General features: G+C 38.6%; 1 protein-coding gene and 1 long non-coding RNA gene across 7 annotated transcripts in view; one reads left to right on the plus strand and one right to left on the minus strand.

Moving 5' to 3' along the window:
- The window catches only part of OSBPL9 (oxysterol binding protein like 9), a 55,760-nt gene that overhangs the window by 12,869 nt on the left and 21,840 nt on the right, over nt 1-21,051 (plus strand). For 3 of the 6 annotated variants that reach the window (XR_007890068.1, XM_051625199.1, XM_051625200.1), the window contains exons 4-6: nt 10,943-11,019; nt 18,593-18,688; nt 20,701-20,748. Coding sequence is in view for 4 of the 6 variants with exons in the window: in XM_051625199.1 (XP_051481159.1) it covers nt 10,943-11,019; nt 18,593-18,688; nt 20,701-20,748 (221 nt within the window). In the remaining 2 variants the exon portion in view is untranslated. Of the gene's footprint in view, nt 1-545; nt 564-10,942; nt 11,020-13,292; nt 13,358-18,592; nt 18,689-20,700; nt 20,749-21,051 lie in introns of those variants that run through there. The other 3 variants (XM_051625203.1, XM_051625202.1, XM_051625201.1) reach the window with 3 other exon arrangements.
- Nucleotides 5,400-13,042, minus strand: LOC127387193 (uncharacterized). Its single transcript, XR_007890070.1, has 2 exons — nt 12,612-13,042; nt 5,400-5,516 (listed from the first exon to the last, which is right to left on the minus strand). It is a non-coding gene; the product is annotated as an uncharacterized LOC127387193 (long non-coding RNA).

The following is a 21,051-nucleotide window of genomic DNA, read 5'->3' on the forward strand; positions in this document are numbered from 1 at the left end:
AACGTTTCTGCTCTTCATTATCAAGATACAATTATGCATTTCTGTATGAAGAGAATCAAGACTGATCTGCAGGTTGCAATTTGTATCCAAATATAACTTAATGCTCAATTATGAGGAGACCAGAGGGAACATTTGGCTTAAAGGTGGAGCTTTGCTTCAAGATGTACCAGCTTGCATTCATTTCATCTACATTTCTGTATCTTGTCTGCCAGTCACCATTTCTCTGCTATTATCCTTTTATTCACATTTACTAGCACCAATGCCATCTGCCACTGCTATGTTTCGTCATTGCATGCTATGGTTCACCGGTAGAAAGGGTAAGGTACTATATCATTGTTATGTACTCTTTATCTCATCTGCAGCAGTGGGACAAAATACTGTGATAATATTGACTAGAGAACTTCTCTTTTCTGAATGTTGAAATCCTAGGGAAGTGTGGTGAAAATATTTTTCAACTAACATTTGTTAGTCCTTTTGCTTTTCCTCTAAAATGCAGTGACTAAATCATTGAATTGCTTTGCATAGAGCTGGAAACTGTAAATATCCAAGAGGCACATTTGCATGTAAGCAGTCATGTTAATTTATATAAACTGGAATAATTCTATAACCTATATTTTACTGTATGTATTTTTAAATTGGTGATTTGGAAATGGGAGTTGTCATTAATACTGCTGTGTTTGTGAGAATATTTCTAGTGATATGTATTAATTGTACACCATATTGTCACTGTGTTCCTTGTGCTACAGTTCTTCAGAAATGCTGCTGTAGTCTGCCTTTTCACTGCATTAAGCTTCATAAACATACCTTTGTAATGCTGAGCTCACAGTAATACTTAAATCTGTTTCCAAGGATAACTGATAAAATGCAAGCTAATTGCTAATGCAGTAATGGAGTGCTGTACTGTGACATTTTTTCAGTACTATGAAGCTAAATGCTGCTGAATATTTGAGCATTTGTTACAGGTAAATCTGGAAATCTCTTATCTTTAGTTACTAAGATATAACTTTTTTAATATGTCCTATTTGCACTGATTTCTTATATGTTATCATAGAATCATATATACTCTTTGGGGTAGTCAGATGACTTAATAGAAGTCATGTTCTGCTCTAAGTAATATTGATAATTTTTGAATCCCAGTTTTGTCACATAAGATCATGCTTTATAATCTCATTTATATGCATTTCATATCAGGATTTGTGTATACTCCTTTAGTGTAGAACTAAGGTTTTGTAGTCTGTTTTCAGTATTATGCTTTTTCTATTAGCATATTATGAAGATAAGTTCCCTGATACCCAGCAAATGGTAATAATACAAATACAGTATTAATATATGTGGCTGTAAAGCAAAAATGTAAAAGGACAGATAAATATTAGTGCTGGGATATTTCAGTATAAAATAGCTCTGTGGAACTCTATCTGTAGTTCTTACAGTCACTGTAAATGTCTTCTCACCTCATAGAGGAAATGTTTTTTCAGTATATTAAATTAATTCAGTATTACATAGGCTTTAATGTATCTGAAATATGGGTCAGTATCAGTCATGAATGGGTAATAATGTAAATGCTACAAGATGTATTCTGAGACTGCATAGGATATGTAAAACAGATTCTGGACATAATCCAAGAAAACATTCAGTATTCCTAACCATTTCTAAGATTTTCTTTTATACACGATCCAGATAGACCTTTTGTTTTTAGAGGTAGTTATAGCTCTAAATACATTCACCTTTTATAAAGGAAGTCTTGTGCAAGATAAGGCTGCTGCAGAAATGGCAACTTTTTTACAAGATACAATCTTCCTTCTTACTGCTTTCCTTCCAAGACAGCCAGGGATCCAAACAACCTGGCCCCTGGTTGTGAAAGTGACATAACTTTAAATAATCCAATTTATGGATCCATCTGCAGTGGAGTAGTTTCAGGCTCCAAAAGAAAAATGTTTTGTGCTCAGGCTTTAAGCACTGATTGGTGAAAACTTGAATCTTCTTTGGCCTCAGTGAAATTTTGCTGACAGGGAATGATAGAATTTGAAATTGGGAAAAGAAGAAAAAACTTCATTCTGGATTCATTAATTATTCCTTAATGTCAGTTGCTCAAAATTGCACATTTGCATACTTTAGAGATGTAACTAATGAGATGAAGGGCAAGTAAGTCATTTAAAGATGTCTGATTGACTTCTCACAGGGATGTTGTTTCCCTGTGTGTGTAACCAAATTTCTTCCAGCATCTTCCTCTTAAGATTTTCTGTCACTGGATCTTGAGAAATTCTGAGTCTTTCCAGTGTGTAGTTCAGATTCTGTTGCTGCCTTCTATTCTGTTTGCAGCTGTGCTTCCTAGAGGCCACCTCTGTATTGAACATCAGTAAAAGTTAAAAAGTATTTATTACAGAGAAAATGTAGGCTTTGAATGATGAATGTGCATGTATCAAATGTATCCGTATACTTAGTGCCTGGGTATAAATGAAAGAAGTGAATTAATAACAGGCAATGAAACAACCAGCATGTTTTAGTTTTACTGTTAACTTAACTTTAGTTCTGCCAGAGTGTCCAGCAGATCTTTTTTTCCTTCATTTTTTATGTATTGGTATCTGTTCACACTGGAGGCGGAAGGGAGAGGTAGAATGTCCACAGAAATTGTAAAATATATTTAAAAGTAATGTATTTCATCTCCCAGTTGGTCCTTGTTTGGTCATACCATATATCCAGTTTCATGGCTTGATTCTAAGGCTTCTGAATTAGGTAGATCTCAAAGTATTCCCTCATGGATTTGTTCACATCAGATGCAAAAATCCATTCCAGTTGCTGTAAGACATTTGGGATAATACTCCCAGACTAATGCATCTTCCTGTTAGGAAGCTCTTTATAATATATTACTTCTTGCTGCAATACATGTTGCTGTTCTAAATGTTCCATAACCTTCAAACACTGTGGATTTGGGTTTTCTTTTTTTGTTGTTGTTATTTTTTTTCCATTTAATATCTTTTTATCATCACCTATCTATAAGCTCTCTCAATTTGGAAAGTCAGTTCTATCCTTTTTATCACTTAGCTGCTTTTTCTGCTCACTAGGATGCTTGTGGCTTAAATTCAAGAGTGGGAACATGATGTTCAAGGTAGTCCATCAAGGGTATTGTTGCCTTCTTGGTATTTGAATTACTGTCTAACCAGAAGCAATAATGGCTTTTATTTGGACTGAAATACTTCACTAAACACACATTGTATACACAAACAAGAATTCAGATTTTTTAACTCCTACCTGAAAACGCAGCTCTTATTTTTACAGCCTGCAGCACAGTTCCTTGGAAGGCAAATCAATCTTGTCACCACCTTTTGGTGTAATAAAGGACTGAAAGATGGGAAGCAGCCCAGTGCATTGATCTGAGATGATTTTGCTTTAGCTTTTGTCTTTCCTTTCCTATTCCTGCCACAAAAGTATCTGAGAAATGAAGCATGAATGTTGCTGTGTGACTTACTCCCCTATTACACGAAAGCTGTCAACCTGTAAGGTAGATTTCTCCTTCCCCATCCTGCCCCAGTTTGTAGCTTGATTTATGGCTGCCTAATATCCCAGCTGAGAAAAGACAAGAGATTTGCACAGCAAGAGGTTGCCTTAATGTTATAAAAGCAGGAAATTTTTGTTAATGTGGGACACTACTATTACTAAGCATTTACTAGGGTCCACAAAGGCCTTAGTTGCTGAGCAGTATCAGAATTTGAGACTTTAAGTATTTGTATTAAGTATCAAAATTAAGTATAATGGCTTTAGACCTGCATTTCACCACTACTCAGGGAAACAGTCAATATTTATAGTCTTCTAGAAAACCTTAGCACCGTCCAGCTGACAGGAAGATGATTGCCCTTGTGGTATAAAAGAGGCACTTTAGTCTTATCAGATTACCCAATTGAAATAACGATTCATAAATTGCAGCCCTTCCCCCCCCCCAAAGTTTTGAGACCTTTTTAAATTTTACATTGAAAAATGCTTAGAAAGAGATTTTGGTGTGAAATCTCGGTTTGTGCAGGTTTCCTCAGTGGTGTTTATAACTGCTGCGGCTGTGTCATTTGCCCTAAGCTAACGGATTTCAGGGCCTTTTGGGGCTCTGGTAGTGCTGAAACAGTGAATTCCTCTACATTAGGCTCAGTGGTGCTTTTATATTGTAGAGGAGGATGAGCAGCTGTGTTAAGAGTAAAGCTTCCAGCCTTGTCTCTCCATACACTTAACCCAGAACTGATGTACCTGTCACTCCTCCCTTTAACTGACCTCATCTGTGCTGCACAAAGGTCTGGGCTGCATCTCCTCATCTCCTGATGGGAAAAACTGCAGAAATTCCTCTGTGAACAAGAACTACATTTAGCTTTTGCAGTATGTCTTTTCTATCTTCACCTCTTTTCCATCTACCTCCTTTTTGCTATTCATGTATTATACTAGTATTTTGAGTTGTTGAAACTTGTGACCAGTAAATGGCAGAACCAGAGCACAGGGAATTGTCTATTTTCTAATCATACCACGACAGTGTCAGTTTGAATGGGGCTATCTGCACTCAATGTTTATGGTCACATATAAACAACTCTTGGTTTTCCATTTCTTGAGGCCAAGCAGCAGATATAACAATGTATGTTAAACTTGGGAGTAGCAAAGAAAATAACACCTTGAAGCAGGATCTGTGTGATGTGTCCGGTTGTTTTCTTTTTTCCTCCCTCTGGAAGAAATAGTATATTTATTGCTTCTTACTTTTGGCATCAATATGAATCTATTATCTCAACTGTATATATGATACGTGGCAACTAGTTTTTGGAAGAGGAAAAATGCTCAGAAAATGTCTCACTATAAGTAGGGGAGAGATACTTAGAAATTCAACACTTTTCCTTTTGTTTTAAACAGAAATTCCAAGTAGCAGTAAATTTGATTTTGATCTGTTAAATTGAGAACTCTAGGGGTTAAGGAAAATGCTTACATTTTTGTTATTCTATGTTGATTTTTTTTAATTCAAGCCAAAGTATGGTTTCTACCTTAAACCAGTAGGTCCTGGGCTAGTGTAGTGTCATCTGCAGTGGCTTTTAAATACAAGCATACCTTGAGCACAATTTCCACAGAGTATACTATATAAAGTATTATTTAGTGTTACTATTATTAATATTTAAATATTGACATTTTCTAGTGAAAGCCCAGATACTTGCAGGTTGTCCCACAATCAGAAATACTTAACTGCAAAATTACATGTTGTGTATGAATTCCCAGAGAGAACCAATAGCATCTGGATTACGTTTCATTCGTAACACGAGTTTCCACCTGAAGGTGTTTATGGGCTCTTTATAAAGCTTACTAAAAAAGCTTTTGAGCTTAGGTAACAGTGAAACAGCAATTAAGTTGGTTTCTTATGATCACAGATTAATCTTACAAAGACATTGTACACAGGAGACCATTTTATAATTTTCCTTTGGATGAGATTAGACTTTCTCTTTTTCTCTTGTGACTGTGCTGGAGTCTTCAGTAGGTACAGAGAGAGCAGACTGGTCAAACACCTGCAGACAAAAATGAGGGTTGATTTATATGTGTGGGTGGAGAATGGCATCAGGAGGAAGATTAGTGGATATAATAATGATTGTGACAACTCCAGAATTATGATACAGAGGAAATAAGGTATTGAGACTACTGTTCAACCTACTGACAGATGTGGGGAGCTGCATGTGGTAGAAAGGTATTTGTAAGCAGTGAAGCTATGGTATTTTGGTAGGCTTGTATGAAACCCTGCTTCATCTTGTGTGTGTTTCCCTGGTTTGAAAGGTCTTCAGTGACTATAAAAAGACATTTATATAGCCACAGAACAGCCCATTGATGTGTGACTTTTCCACCTTATTGGGCACCTTATTGCTGATAAAAATTCTCTCCACTGAGATTGGTGGCAAAAGTTCTAATAATCTCAATATAGACAGAATTTCACCTCTATCATCTGGTTATTTGTGTATAAAGATACAACAGTAGTGATGCACTTGGCTGAGAAAATACAGGAATTTTGCATTAAAAAACAGTGGGAATTTTGTCAGAGTGAAGGCTGCATAATTGACTCTATTGACTCTGTGAGTGTAATAGACTTCTTTTACTGAGTTCTGCCTGTAAGTAGGTCACAGTGAATGAAAATAAAATCTGCATTTCACTTTTTGCCAGTATGGTGTATTTCTAAGTAATCTAGTGATTTTTCAACTAATTCTTGAGTTTTTTCTTTAATCCTGATGCCCATGTAGGTGCACACAGGAGAAAAAAAAAAGTGCCATTGTGCTAATTCTGAGGTGGTATGTTTTGTATATTCTGTCTTCCAAGTATTGCTCTGCATGACCTAGAAATGCTAGTGGTAAATGCTGTATCATGGAGCAGAGTTGTTAAACTTGCTTATATCTAATCTTTTGATGCTGTCAAGCTTAGGCTTGAAAAGTAATCTGTTTTATACTATACTTCAACATTTGGTGTATGTTATATAAACACATACACTCTCTTCACAACAAAGTAAACAGTATAGAAACTCTAAATTACAAAATTTATTCTCTTTTGGGGAAATTAATAGAGGCTGAGTGTGTTCAATGTATTTGCATTTCATTTGCCTTCTTATCCTCATATACTAGAACTATTTAAAATCTCTGCCATATCTGATGTGGCAGTTTGGGAAATTCAGACATAAGGGCCTATTTTAGGAGTTGTAAAACATCATTTTTCTGAATCACCAAAATTCCTCTGTGGAGGCAGTAATACATGTCTCTAGTGCTTTTTCCATCCTGTAATTTTTTCTTTACTAAAGTAAGTGCTTTTCTTTCTTTGTACCTCCTCTAGGTAAGAGTTCAGAATTTTTTAAAGTAAAAAATGGAGGTTAAAATATCATATGAAGAAGCACAACCAGACAGATCTCAAAAAATGCACATATTTAAAAATATTATTATAATATTAAATCTCACTGTACTGCAATTACATACTTTTCAAGTGTGCTTCTCTGAACTAGTTGTTACTAGGACTGTGATTGTGGTAAGTACCCTGTGGTTGTCTCAGACATGCCTGAGATGTCATAATAATACCTTTCAAAGGATGGATGGACCATAGACACAGAAGAGAAAGGCTGACCAGAAGGGAACAAATAGTAATCTAGCTCATAAAGACTAGTTTTACAAGAATGATGTAACAGTAACTTAACTGACATGGTAAATTTGCAATGTTTAAGCCATTACTTGCATACAGAAGTGAATATATCACTCTAAGTGGATTTAGCTGGTTCTGTGTGCAAACTGCAGTAAAAACTTAAGAGTTAATTATTCTGGCCCTTAAAGAGAAGCACAGGGACTCTTACTGTTCTCTCAGTGCAGACAGTCATATTTTTATGGACAATTGATGTCCTACTACAATTTGAATGCAAGCTGACAAGGTGACTATTCCATTAATCCATCAGACTAAGAACCACAGTGAATATTCATGTAGTGTAGTGGGCTCCTCTGTTTGATTTATTTTTCTCATTAGTATAAAAACACTTGAATCACTTACAAACAGCTGAAGTAACGCCTGTAAGTTTTTTAAATGCCAGCTATTTATTATGTAGATGTCTCAGTGTTTCTTATTTGTCTTTTGTAATACTGCTATTCTAGAGTCAGCCAAGTAAAATGTAACTTCTTTTTCTCTCTTGCCCCCTATCTTTCTTCTCTTTTTAGAAGTTTTCTGTCAGGAGGGAGCACGTACCATTCCTCCATTTTCATAAAAGCACAGATACTAGTGAAATTCCTTGGACTGGGCAGTAATTGCCTTATCCCAAATCTGTTGGCAGAAAGAAATTCTGGAGTAGCTTTCCCATAGGAGCTGGGGAGATGGGGGTGGAATTAACTTTCAAATGAAGCCTGATCAAATAATGAAAAAGGTTGGATTGATTTCAGGGTACTTCAGATAGGAACTCAGGACTAATGAGCAGGGCATTTTTGTCTCCTATCTGCTGAAGAAAGGCTTCACTGGGGATTATGTAGTGTGCATCACAAACTTTTTAGCTGAAAATATATTAGAGCTTTTTCTTTGGCCAAAGTTGTCCTCTTTAAATAAAAACGGCTTGGATATCCAGCTTTCCCCACAGATGGGTAGATAGTGATCTCTGACTATTGTGTGTAGATTTTTCCCATAAATTGTTTCTGAGTGTGTTGGCTAATCTCTTTTTTGAATGTTCCCATTGATTTTTTTTTTTTTCATCAGTGATCTTTTGGCAGCTGTTCAGTTCTAAATTGCTTTTACCATTAGAGAGCTTTTACTTGCACCTAATCTCACAGCAGCCATTTTGATTAGATTTAATATAACTTTTCTTGCAGCTTGCTTTACTAAAAACTGCATCCTACTGTTTTCTCCATGGTTTTCTTAAAAGAGTGTATGGAGGAGAGCCAGGAGGACCTGCTGTTGATGATGATCTGAACGTTAAACCTGTGTCCTGAACAGAGTGCTTAAAAGGTTTCACTGCTGTGTGTTTCCATGCAGTAAGCAGTCTTCTCATGGCAGTCTTCCTGGATTTATCATGGCTGAGACTTTGTTTGAGTTCTACCTAAGGACTGATGATGCTATACCATAAATTTGCATTGTCAAGTATGTGAGGAAAAAATAACAGTGTTTTTTTCCTTCTGCTGAACCCTGGTAGAGAGAGCTATAAAAAGGGCTATTGGAGGAAAAGAAGCTTCAAAATATTAGTTTATTTATAAGCATGGGGAAGCCAGTTCAGTTTTTGAACTGCACTGCTTGGCTGGTTTCTAGGCCTTCCCTGTTGCTGTAAGCAGCCTCTGTTCTGTCAGTGTTTCTGAGAGAAGTCTTGATGTTATAACCTTTTTTAATGGGCTACTGTGTATTGAGATTAGTATTTAACTAATACAGTGACCTCCTTTTGCTGGCAGTATGGCAGGTCATAGGAAGTCTATTGCAAAACAAGGATTAATTCACTGATCTGAAGCTTAATTGCTCCTTTTTTTTGGATTAAATAATTGTAGACAAAAAAACTTGAACACAGGATTTTTGCATCTCATGAATTACCTAGTAGCTCCTCAGTGACTCATACCCCAGCTCCCCAGTAAGATGTTCTTTGGGACTGGGAAATGATTGATTAAAAAAAGACAGAAAGACAGAAAACAAACCCAAGAAACCTTACAGACATTTAATTATGTTAACCACTGCCACTTTGAACATGGTTGAAGTACTGATAGATGAATGACATACGTAACTTTATATGTTAACTGTTCAGTGGTGACTGGTGTAAGGAAGCATAAACTTGATTAATGTGTCTGTCAAGGGGCCTATTCTTGGTAAGGAGAATCAAAGAAGCTAATAAGCATTAAAATTACTATCAGAGGAGAAGATGCCTGATCCTGATTGACTAATTTATTAATTGAAATGAGTGTTACAGTGTAAGCAATGCTATGGAAAAAACAATAGGGTGTTTGTGTGTGCATTTGTGTACATAAGGTGAAAAATCATAATTTGCACATAGCAAGATGTATGTGCCTTCATGCAGTCATCTCAGCAGAGTTCATAAGGTTTCTTGCCCTTCATCCTGTCTATTTTCACTCATTACAAACTTGTCCTCAGCACCTACTTCAGCTTTTCCATTAAAATGTAGAGAACTAGTAGGAAGAACCTGTGTAAGTTACAAGGTGTTTCTAATGAGTTTTTGAGAGTATTACAGATGGTGAAACCCCAGCTTTTCAATACTTGATGAAGTTCCTGCAGGAAAGTTATTTACCTGCTGTTCAAAGTAACATTTAATTACTTTAACTTCATCCTCTGGGCTTTCTTTGCTCATATGACAGCACTTTGGGTGGTCACTTTCCCTTTTTTGTAGTCTTTATTTGTGCAGGTTGATGGTATCATTACCAGAATACCTGTGGCCATTGAACACACTTTACTATTTTAAAAGAACAATTAGTAGGGATTGACTTATAGTATCTAGGAAACTAGCTAGATTTCAAGCTAGGCTTTTGCTTTCACCTTGAGTGCAGTGGAAGTTTCGCCCCACTACTTTGTGAGGCCATCTTACATTTGGAAAACCTGTGGTGGTTTTGAGTAGGGATAGGTTTGAGCTGCACAATTCCAAAGAATAAAAGCAATGGAAACATAAGGGTGATAAAGAGAACATGGAAAACAAAGTGTTTGGGGTCTGGAGAGTACATTTCAGTAGAATAACTTACAGATATTTCCTCTGAAATCCATAACAAATAAGTCAGATAGGAATCTTGGTTCTCTGTTTCATAATAGCTGCTAGCTCAGTTCAGCTTTCCTTGCTTCTAAGCAGGCTTCCTGTTCCTTTTAAATACCTTTCACTTGAATGAGGAACTAGAAACAATTGTCAGTAACTGTTCTAAAACTATATGTGGTCCTGTTTGTTTAGTCTGTTAAATGCCTGTGGATTTTTCTCTTCTTTCTTCACCTGGAGTCCACTGACTCTGCTCCTGTGATTTTTAAACAGTTAGAGCACAGCAAGGAACTCTTTTAAACTACCAAAGTAAAAGTGCAGAGTTGGTGTTCATCCTGTCTTATGAATCCATACCTGAAAGGTTAACTTAACTATGTCCACACATAGAATAATCACAAATAGCAATAATTCAGAACTTCCTTGTATTTATCATGTTCTTACATTTTTATTTTTTTTTAATTTGGCATATATGGTACAGAGTCATCAGTAGAACAAAGTTTCTACCAAAGCATAAAAGCTTTTTGCATGATTATTTAAAAGATCTCCCCTGTACCATAGAGCAGATTAACACAATAATGTTACAGAGCCGTAACCACAGAAAAATAAACAGGATATTAAGACAACTGTGGAATTACGTCCTTGGTGACTTAACAAAGATACTATAGTTTAATTTCTGTATCTAGTGATGACATTAGATCTGTTTGCTTATGGCTTTTAGTATGCTGCATATAATTTAACAGTATCTTTTGAATCCTTTTTCAGCTCGAGATGCTGATGAGAGAGAGAAGTGGATTCATGCTTTAGAGGACACCATTCTCCGTCATACCCTCCAGCTTCAGGCAAGTTTCACTTTCACTTTTAACTTGTTTTACTTTCTTTTTTTCAAAGCAATTAAATACAATATCAAACAAATGCAGTGTGACATCTGGTTGTTCTATAGCCTATACGATCAGATATTGTAAGACATCAGTATAGGTACCTGAGATTAGGTTTGAGTCTTTCTGTTACTATTTACTTGTCTTACTATAATGAAAAGTCAGTGTAAGACTTCCCTTTATTAACTTATATTTTTAATTGGTGGTTCCAGACTTATTGTACTTTTAGTTGCTTGTTTGTTTTAAACTGGGAGTCAGACCTCTTTGGGTCAAGCCTGTAGTGTGCTTGTACACCACCTAATTTTGAAATCAAAATGAGACAGCAGTATCCAACCTCTTTCTAGGTTGACAGAAAAAGGTAAATACCTTATGTTTGAATCCCCTGTGTAAGCTGCATCAGTAGTTTTCTGGTTCTAAAAACAGATGGTTGAACTGAGGCTGGTACTTAGCACTGGTTATCTAAGATCAGTTTCTGGTCATGTTCTAGACTTGGAAACGTCTATAAGATTTGCTCAACTTTTATTTTTGCCCAGGAGAGAAACGCAAACTCTTCATGAAAGGGTTTTTACTTGGTTTGTTCCACAAAGGTGTCAATGGCAGTGTAGAAATCTTAAAACTTAAGTACTCATGATTTGTGTTGTATCAAGGTTTGGTAATCTTTTGGAGGATGGCAGGAGAATTAGGACTGCTAATGACCGACACTGTATGAAGAGAGATATATTAAAACCCCTAATATCACAAAAGGAGAAGCAGTTTATGAAGGCTGATTTAGATGACATTTGCCCAATCTAAAGAGTAAGAACAAACCTGAATTTATCCATCCAACTTGAGGCACTTGTGCTGCCTCTGCCAATTTACCTTGATTTCCTGCTAAACAGTGGTTTTCAAGCTTTTTTTGGCTTACTAAAGGCCACTACAAATTTTCTAGTGGATAGCAGATCCCTGAATGAAGTAACAATCAGCTTTGTATCCCTAGTAACATGTCATGGACATTTTGGAAGTAATCTCTCCATCTGGACACAGTTAGTTGACCACAGACTGAAGACCTCCATTCTGCAGTGGGTGTGAGGGGGCAGATTATCTAATAGCGAACATATGGATTTAGAAGGGCCAAGCTGCCTCTTAAGGGATGCCTCTTTTCTCATCCTCAGCTTGGAGAGAGAAAGTGAAAGGTTAATGTGAATGGTGGTGTTTTAGGGTCTGAAATGAAGGGAATCTGTGCAGTTTTCTCCACCTGTACAGCTTGGAGGTACAGACTACAGAAATGAAACACCAGAATGTACTGCAGTTGCATCAAAATGGACACTTCCACCCTCTCTAGAAATTCTGGTTGTACTTTTATTGATGGACATAGGTTTTATGACTGCAGGTAGTAGCAGAACTGCGTCTCATTACATAACCTGTTTATGTTCCAGGATTTTTTTTCAAATAAGTAAGGCATATTGAGATTAAAAAGCCTAAATCAGTAATTTATCTAGTCATGTTCGAGGGAATAATTAAAATTCTAGAACCAATTGCTAAGAAATACATCCTCATCCCTCTTAAACTTGTAATACCTTGTGCACCGCAGCTGCGTGCTCACTTCTAGACGACGTGGAACACTGTTCACTTGCACCTCAGCTCAGGAACTGTCAGGGCTCACCGTCCTCACTGGCACCCGCTGCCGAGCAGATCGCCATTTAAGAGGGGAACAGGAGCCTATCTCCTCGCAAAGTACCTTTATTTCGGGAGCTGGGAGAGCGCTCTCACTGCTGTTCTCGGCTCTCCCGCCGCAGGGTGGATGAGCAGGCGGAACGAGCAGGCTCTGGAGTCGGGGAGCCCGCCCGCGGGGCCGGGCGGCTGGGAGCAGAAGCCGCTGGGTTTCAGCACCGGGTGGGCGCTGTGACCCCGCTCTCCGCTCGGCCGCTGCCCAACCCAGCGCCGCCTCTGACCAGGTAACCCCGGAGCGGCCCTCCCGGCGCTCCCCGGCCGCCCGAGGGGCCTGGCCCGCTCCGCGCCCCAGCTGCTGTTGGGGTGACGGGAGCGGGGCCGCCTCCCCTCGCGGCGGGGCCGCCGCTCCGCTGGCCGCCATGCTGCGCCGGGCGGGGCCCGGCCCGGCCCGCCAATCAGCGCCCGCTTTACTCCTGGGCGGCGGGTGCCCGGCCCGCCCGGCCCTGCCCGCCCGGCTGCCCCGGCTGCCCGGCCCGCCCGGCTGCCCCGGCCCGGCTGCCCCGGCTCCCCCGCCGCAGGCGGCGCTGCTGGGCCCCGCGGGCGGCCTGCCAGCCCCGCTCGGGTCGCCGCAGCGCCCGGAGGAATGGCCGGTGTGAGTACAGGGGAGGGAAGGACGGGGGGGCAGGTGCCGGGGCTGCCGCTGGGCCCCTCTGGGCAGGCCCCCCTCCCGCCGCGGCCCGGCCCGGCCCGGGGCTGCCCCCCGGGGAGCGGGGCTGAGCGGGCACCGGCTGCGCGGCGGGTCCCCGGGAACGGCTGCGGTTCCTTCCGAGCGCCCTGCCTGCCAGAGGGATGCTTGCCTCCGGTTACAGGAGCCCGTTGTGCACCAACACGCCTTGGCTTCGATTAACATTTCAAACAAAACGCCGCTTCGTGCACTTTGATGTTCTCTTGCTTTCCTTTTTATTCGGACAGTAAAGTCAGATGAGCTATTTGGGAGGATTACGGCTGGGGGCTCGAGTGCTGTAGCAGAGATTGTTTTCTGTAGGGCTTTTTTCTTAGGTTCTTAGTTTCTGTCGCAAGTAGAAACGTGGTTTTATCTGTCCTATAAAACCTTCATGCCTCTGCTTTTGCCCCAAATCATACATCTTTTTCTCGGTCTTTTTTTTTCTTTCTTTCTTCAGTTTTTCATGCTGCTTTCAGTCTGTCCTGGTACTGGAATGTTCAAGTTTAGAAAATCAGACTTTAATCAACTTGCCCTCACAGTGTCAAATACGTATCTGTTGGACATGAGAAGGTGCACCGAAGGCTGGGTGGTTTGTATGTTGTGTGAACCACAACAGAAAGGATAAGGAATTAATGTGAGGTGAAGTGGTGTCCTCTAGTCTGATTAGTCCTGCTAATTTTACATTTGCCTAAACGTCCTGCTGTGTTGTCCTTCAGTCTTTATAATGGAAGTGTTTTTGAAACACAAATAATTAAACACACTTCCCCTTCACCCCCAAGAAACCTCAACTTGCAAGAATATGCTACAGTGAAGGAACTGAGAGAGAACTTAGTCATAAACGTATAGAATGAGTAAAGGGATCCTGGCTGACCATTAGTAATGTTGGATCCAAATGGAACAAAAATAGGGAGGAAACATTTCGGATATGCTTGTAATCTAATTTCTCTGAATTTTGAAACTGAAGTCTGTTGTGCTTGCTGCATTTTTATGTGTTCTTGCATTAAACACATATCTAAAAATATGCATAATTCTAGTATTAGCTTTGTTTATTGAGAAGTCCTTGAACACTAGATGGTGCGACTCACTGTAGAGACAAAGGAACTGAAATTACTGTCAGCGAAAAGGTGGGCTGTTTCTTAACCTCTATAAAAGTGAAAGGAATTTTAAAATCATAAAATGCTCTGTAGCTTGATACCTCCATAATTTAAACAAGGTGTTTTCTTTGTAAATACCAAACAGTAGGGTAAGAAAACTATGTTTTAAGAAGTGGATCTGGGGCGGTTGCTGTGAAGAGTGACACAGTGGCTGAAATACTGGGGGTTACACCATGGCCTCACCAGTAAGAGTGGATACTGCAGCTGGAAGCAGTCCTGTCTCACTTCTCTTAGCAAAGGGGAAGAGGGCCCAAATTAGGCTGCCCTCCCTTTCCTAGTTTAGTTTTAACCCTGATTAGTTTCAGTGTTGAGTTGATTGTGTGACAAGGTAAATGTTTATGCTCAGTCTAAAGAGCTGAGAAAGGGTCAGAATAAACAACAGGACTGATTTGTTTCATTTTCACTTAGACTGGTGTAGAGTGTGAAGCTGTGTTGCTAGCATCAATTCACTTAGTATCACATTAACCAGGATTTTTTATTACCTTTCTAAAGCTGCAAACAAGAATAGAGTAAAACTTTCCTATTTTTCTCTTAACTATGTTATATTGTTACTGGCTTTCCAATGCTGCTTCTAGTGCGAGTCAAGAATGCTTGCATAAAACTAGGAACAACTTCTTTTAGATAAGAAAATATCCAATATAGATGTGTTTCAAGAGCTGGTGGAAGGGCATAGAGTTAAGAGGCATGCTGCCCTTTTCCAGATTTTGCTAACAAAATAACTATGGTAGCAAATAAGCACATTGGCACATGTGCATTATCTACATCCATAATAAATTATGTAGGTAAATGGCTGCGCTCTGTAGAATCTAGTCTCCAAGCTTCTGATACTGGTGTCCTGAAGGGGACATCCCAGAAATTGTAGGAGGGGAGGGAGGGATGAGGGAAAGGATGCTATGTTTGCTGTTTTCTCTCTAGAGTTGCTATTAATATGGATTTCTTTGTGGGGAGGAGTCAGATACAAAATGTGTTGTTTTGGAAGGTGATGGGCAGACTAGAAGTTACATAATTTACTGGCTTCTGCAGCTATTTCATCTGGTAAACTTAATTTTTAAAAACATACATGAACACTGTATTTACCAATAGATCTAGTTATTCAATGAAAAAACAGGTTGATTTGATTTGGATTATTACTTTGTATTGGTGCTGACAGCAAGAAAGAATCAGTGCATTTCTAAAGGTCTTCAGTAGTCTGAGTTCTATTATTTTTCATAGTTTGAAGATACTTATTTTAGAATCACATCATAACTTCAGCTGGAGAAGACTTATGGAAGTCACCTGGTCCAAGGCCCTTCACATTGTGAGACCAACCTCTGTGTTAGATCAAGTTGCCTGGGGTCAAATCCAGTTGAGTTTTGAACTCTGCCCTCCGAGGGTGGAGGTTCAACAATATCTGCAGGCAATCTGTTTTGTCAGTTTATGAATAGGTGAGCAGCATATAATACGAGTTTCTCATAGAAACCTGATTGGTAGTTCAGATGTGCAGTTTCCCAATTTACATGTTTAACAAGCTGTTAAATGCCATTCTGTTGACTCTGCTCACCCGTTTCTATTGAGGCCTCATTTCCTGCGTGGCAAGGGAGGGAAGAGAGAGAAAAGGTAAGAAAGGGTCTGTGTCTTTGGGTGACCTGATAATGAAGAAACAAGGATTTGTTATACCAATCTGCACTTTGTATACCTATTTTTTCTAAGTTACTGCTGGGTTTGAAATACTGATTGATTTTGATTGCTATTTATACAATGTGGTTTTTTTCTGTGCTATTGCTAATCTTCTTATTTTTAGCTTCCTATTTATCTTTTGGTTTTCAGTTTTAAAACTATGTGTGAACTTAGAAGTATTAACCTAATCTCATGTACCACAGGCTAGTAAATTTGCTCAGTAGGTTATAAAATGTAACCTGAACTGTCTTTATATAAACCAAGAGCAAACTTGTGAAGCACTACAGGTTTAACTACCTGTGTTTTTATTCAAAGTCATTTTCATGTTTTCTCTCTGTGCTGTCAGCTTGACACTGTACTTGGTTTTATGGCTTTTTCTTTATATTTTAACTTTCTAATAGAACTTTTTAGGTCACAATTTTCACTCTGTGGTTGATGTGGGTGTCTACCCAGTTGTAATCCTAAATGTGTTAATCAGGTTTTCCTTTTTTGCTGCAGTGATAACTTGCACCACACTCGATATTTCTGTGTATAGTATCTTCAGCAGAAATTTTCTGTGGAGTTCATGCAGCTTTGGTGTGTGAAACCTGACCTCTAGAATTTTTTAACTGAGCATTCTAGACCGTTTGTTAAAATGATGGTGTTGGCTGCTAGCTGGACAGACAATTCTGTTTCCAACAAGGAAGTAGAATACTGATTGCAGATAGTTTCAGATCTAGTTTCTGTGTAATTTAAACTTGACAAGTTTGAGGGAGTGTCAAAAGTTTATTGGTTGAGAGCACTCTCCCTTCTGCCTGATAGTTGCTTTTTAATAACATGTTACGCAGGGGTTTGTTTCTTTGTTTGTTGTTTTGTGGGGTTTTTTTATTATTTTTGTTTCTTGGCATAGTCAAAATGGTTGCTTTCTTTTCTTCTCTCTTCCTCTTTGTTTCAAAACACTATTTATAAATTTGTCCAATGTGGACTGTGTAATGTGGGGTGAATTCTCATTTTCTCTGTGTGTGCTGGTTTACAAAGTAAGCTGTGTGAATAGATGTACTCATGTAGAACTGCTGTCAAGATCTGGGTTTCAGTCTGTAGCACAGTTTAAGACTTGGCAAATAAATAAAGGATCTTCTGCAGGCAGTAGATGTCTGTATGTTTTAGGGTGGGCATGATGCTGTGCACACAGCTTGGCAGACATAAAAGCAAGTCATTCCTCTGTTGCATGCAAGTGTTCATGCCTCTAAAGAGCCATCAATAAGGCTGTTAATGTTGTTGGCCATTATCACAGGAAAATAAAAGTGAGCAAACAATAGCAAAGAAGATGTTATGCTAAGATGGAGATTTACAAATATGGATTGCCCAACTTCCCCATAGGAGATGTTTGTTTTCTCCACTGCTTGACCTTTACGCATTCAGGCTTATGAGATTCTCAGCAGTCAAAACAGCACAGTTGATGGTTTCATGAGAGTTTGAAGTGAAGATGCCACATTTTAGATCGGTGTGAAAATGGGTGTAAGTAGTAGGAACAATTTAAAGGTATTATATAAATAAACCTTAAATGTGTTTATGAAGCATATGTGCATGAAGTCTGAAGTAACCAATTTTGAGAAGCCTCTCTTTTCTTTCCTGTAGTTAAAGATGTATCCCAGTGGGAGTTCGTTGAGGTCTTTAAATACAGGGTAGGGATTATGTTATATACAAAAGTGTGCTTTGAGTCTTGCCTTATTAAGGGAAATGGATTTGCAAGCAAGAAAATACGAAAGTAAGCCTTCTCATGGCTGCTGCTTTGTCCCTGTGGGCCTGTGTGCAACAAAGTGTAAGAAATCCAATATAGGGACAAGGATGCAAATCGTTATAGCTGTAAAGGAAGTAGGGCAAACAGGAATAATTTGAAATTTTCAGATCAAAGGTGGGTCCATTTTTAAGGAGGGATTTAGCATTCCTAAGTTCAGTTCAGAGTTAAGAAGCTGCGAGTTGAACAGTATTGTCTGAAGTGTGAAAAGCAGTCATCCAATTGGGTGTGGTTTTGTCTTCCTTAGCTGTAACTTAAGGGTATGGAATCACAAGGCAGTCTTCAGAAAGACTTGAATTAGTGTAATTTCAGAGGATTTGTTCAATCATAAGTAATGAAATACTCTGTTGTGTGATGATTATACCCCCACTGAAAATGTGTGGCAGTTACTGTTCCTCATTTAGCTGCAAATGGAAGACAGATGTGTTCAGCTCTGTGCCTGTTTGCATGTGGCAGGGTGAGAGGCAAGGCAACATTTTATCAGTCAGTTGGTAGGCAAAACTGTATTTTTATCTCTTTTATTTATGCAAAACTCTTAATTATACATTTTATTTTTATTTATTTCTTTATATCTAGGGTGTGGATTCGGGATTTGTTCCCAGTGTTCACGATTTTGACAAGAAACTTACCGAGGCTGATGCTTACTTACAGATCTTGATAGACCAGTTGAAGGTATGCTAACCTATGGATGTATTTACTGTACTGGGAGTCTGCTTGTCAGTGTGTGGATTTCAGTGTCTGGTTGAGAGGAAGCTCAACAGTAGGACAGAATCTTGTTTTAGGCTTGACCCGTGTTCTGGTTACTGTGGGAGGCAGAGAGAACTCATCTGGCTGAGCTGACTGAACTGGAGAAAACATACCTTTTTTATATATAAAGTCTGCTGATGATAGAGTTTTGTTTTCTCTTTCTCATTTAGCATGTTACATACATTCTAACTGCTTCTGAAGTAAAGAGATATTTATTAGAAGTATAAAAATTAAAAGTTATAAGCTAAGGACTGAAATAACCTGAAAATGGCTTACTCTTAGAATGTATCTTGGGATTGTTAAAATAGACTCAGAAAACTAGGATAATGGATTTTATAGAATGGTTTACAATGACTGAAGCATTCTTTTGTGTATATAGCTTCATGGAAATGGCAGAGATGACTGAAGTTTAATTTGAAAACATAATTAAATCACTGTATTGTTCCTAGCATTTTAAAATTTCTATGGAGAAAATTATCTTAAGTAATAATGTAACTGCAGTTTCAGATAGTTTCAGAATTTGTTGCAGTGGCAATAATCTGTTCTTTGTCCTTGAGTGAAAACATTATATAGAAATTTTGTACAAATACCATTCTTTTACACTTTGAATATGTATTTTAGGAGTAGGTGGGAAGGTGAGGAATCATGAGGGATCTCTGAGTACTCACGTTCTTGAGAAAAACAGGTTTTGCTGCTGGTTGGGACACTTTTTCTCATGACTCAGCAAATTAAAATTGCTGTTCAGATTGCTTTAGTTCTGCTGGTTTGGATTTTTTTTTCCCCATATTGCATGTAGAATATTCAGCAAAAAAATCGGTGGGAGGGGAGGGCAGAGAGGGGAGGAGCATAACAATAAAAAAATGAAGATGTGCAAGAGAGATGCAAACAAATGTCAAAGCTAAACTGCATAGACTTGATCCAGGAGTTAGCTTTGTCTCCTGCTCTGGAGCCATTTGAGCATGCTTCACTGAAGGAAGGTATTTAAATCTTTACACCTTCTAATTGCTATTTCAGGCGAGCTGGGGAAGGGAGTATAGGAGTTAATTAATAATGAAAGAAGAGTGAATTGGAGGATGGACAGAGACTTAGACAGCAGGTTTTTTTTTAGAACCAGAAGTCAGCCCTCAAGGGAAAAGGAACATGAGTAGGTTTTAGGCAGACAGCTGAGAGAAGAGCTGTAGTTCACAAACTAAAAATTACAGCCTCTTTCCTGAGCAGGGGTGGATGTGATGAACTTTTGAGCATTACCTTAATGTTTTTTCTTCCTTGAACAACTTGTACTTAATGGTCATTTGTACGTGCACCTTAGAGGGAGGTTCTTGGAGATGACTTTTAAGTGTTTCAGCACAGCTTGTGTTAAATGCACTTGCAGGCTTTTCAGTAAGAATTCATTTCACTTTGCTAAGCTGCTTCTCATGATCCTCATTGAAGAAAATAAATAGAAGTTAATGCTGGTAAATCACCAAATTCTTTGCAAAATAAGTTCTTACAGATCTTACATGATTCAAATCACGTGCCTAAATAACAAGGTACCTGGAAGGGCTGGTAAGGGTTGAGGCTGTTCTGGTAAGCACTCTGTATGCCCCAAAGGCTTTTGCTGAAATAAAATAAAAGGCCGTTTGAGGTGTTCAGATGAGTGATGCTTGTATCACTTACCCTCATCTTTTTGTTCAAACCGTGATAGAACCATGCCAGGCTGAGCTGTGGAAATACCTGGGACCTGAGATCTGGTCTCTTGCAGGGTGGGATAATGTCAGAAATTAGCTACAAATTTGTTATATTACAAATGCTGTAAAGAAATATGCTTTGGGTTGTAATACCAATATAACTTACATACTCATTCAATGCTTTTGGTTTTGAAATTTTGGTGTTTCTTGCTGATAACTGTGTGAAAAAATAACACTTTCAGTATATTCACAAGTATCTCTTTCTTTTAGCTCTTTGATGAAAAACTCCAGAACTGCAAAGATGATGAACAGAGAAAAGCAAGTACATTTTGTCTTAAATATTGCTGATTTTGCTTAATCAGATGGTTTTGTGCATCGATTTGCTGCAGTCTATAGAAATTTAAAGTACAGCTCAAACTCAAGTTGTCAAGATCACCCCTCTGTTTTACAACCATCAAAGCACTTTTAAATTTGCTATTTCTCAATCTTTAACAAGGATGAGTGTTTAATATTTGTAAGACTAGCAAAGCTGTTCTGAAGGAAAAAACAAACCAAAAAACTAAAGAATCATGTATTTCACATAATCAGTCTGCATCCTGTGTAGTTCTGGGACTAGCATGC

Source organism: Apus apus, chromosome 7, assembly GCF_020740795.1.
Source record: "Apus apus isolate bApuApu2 chromosome 7, bApuApu2.pri.cur, whole genome shotgun sequence".
NCBI classification, from domain to species: Eukaryota; Metazoa; Chordata; class Aves; order Apodiformes; family Apodidae; genus Apus; species Apus apus.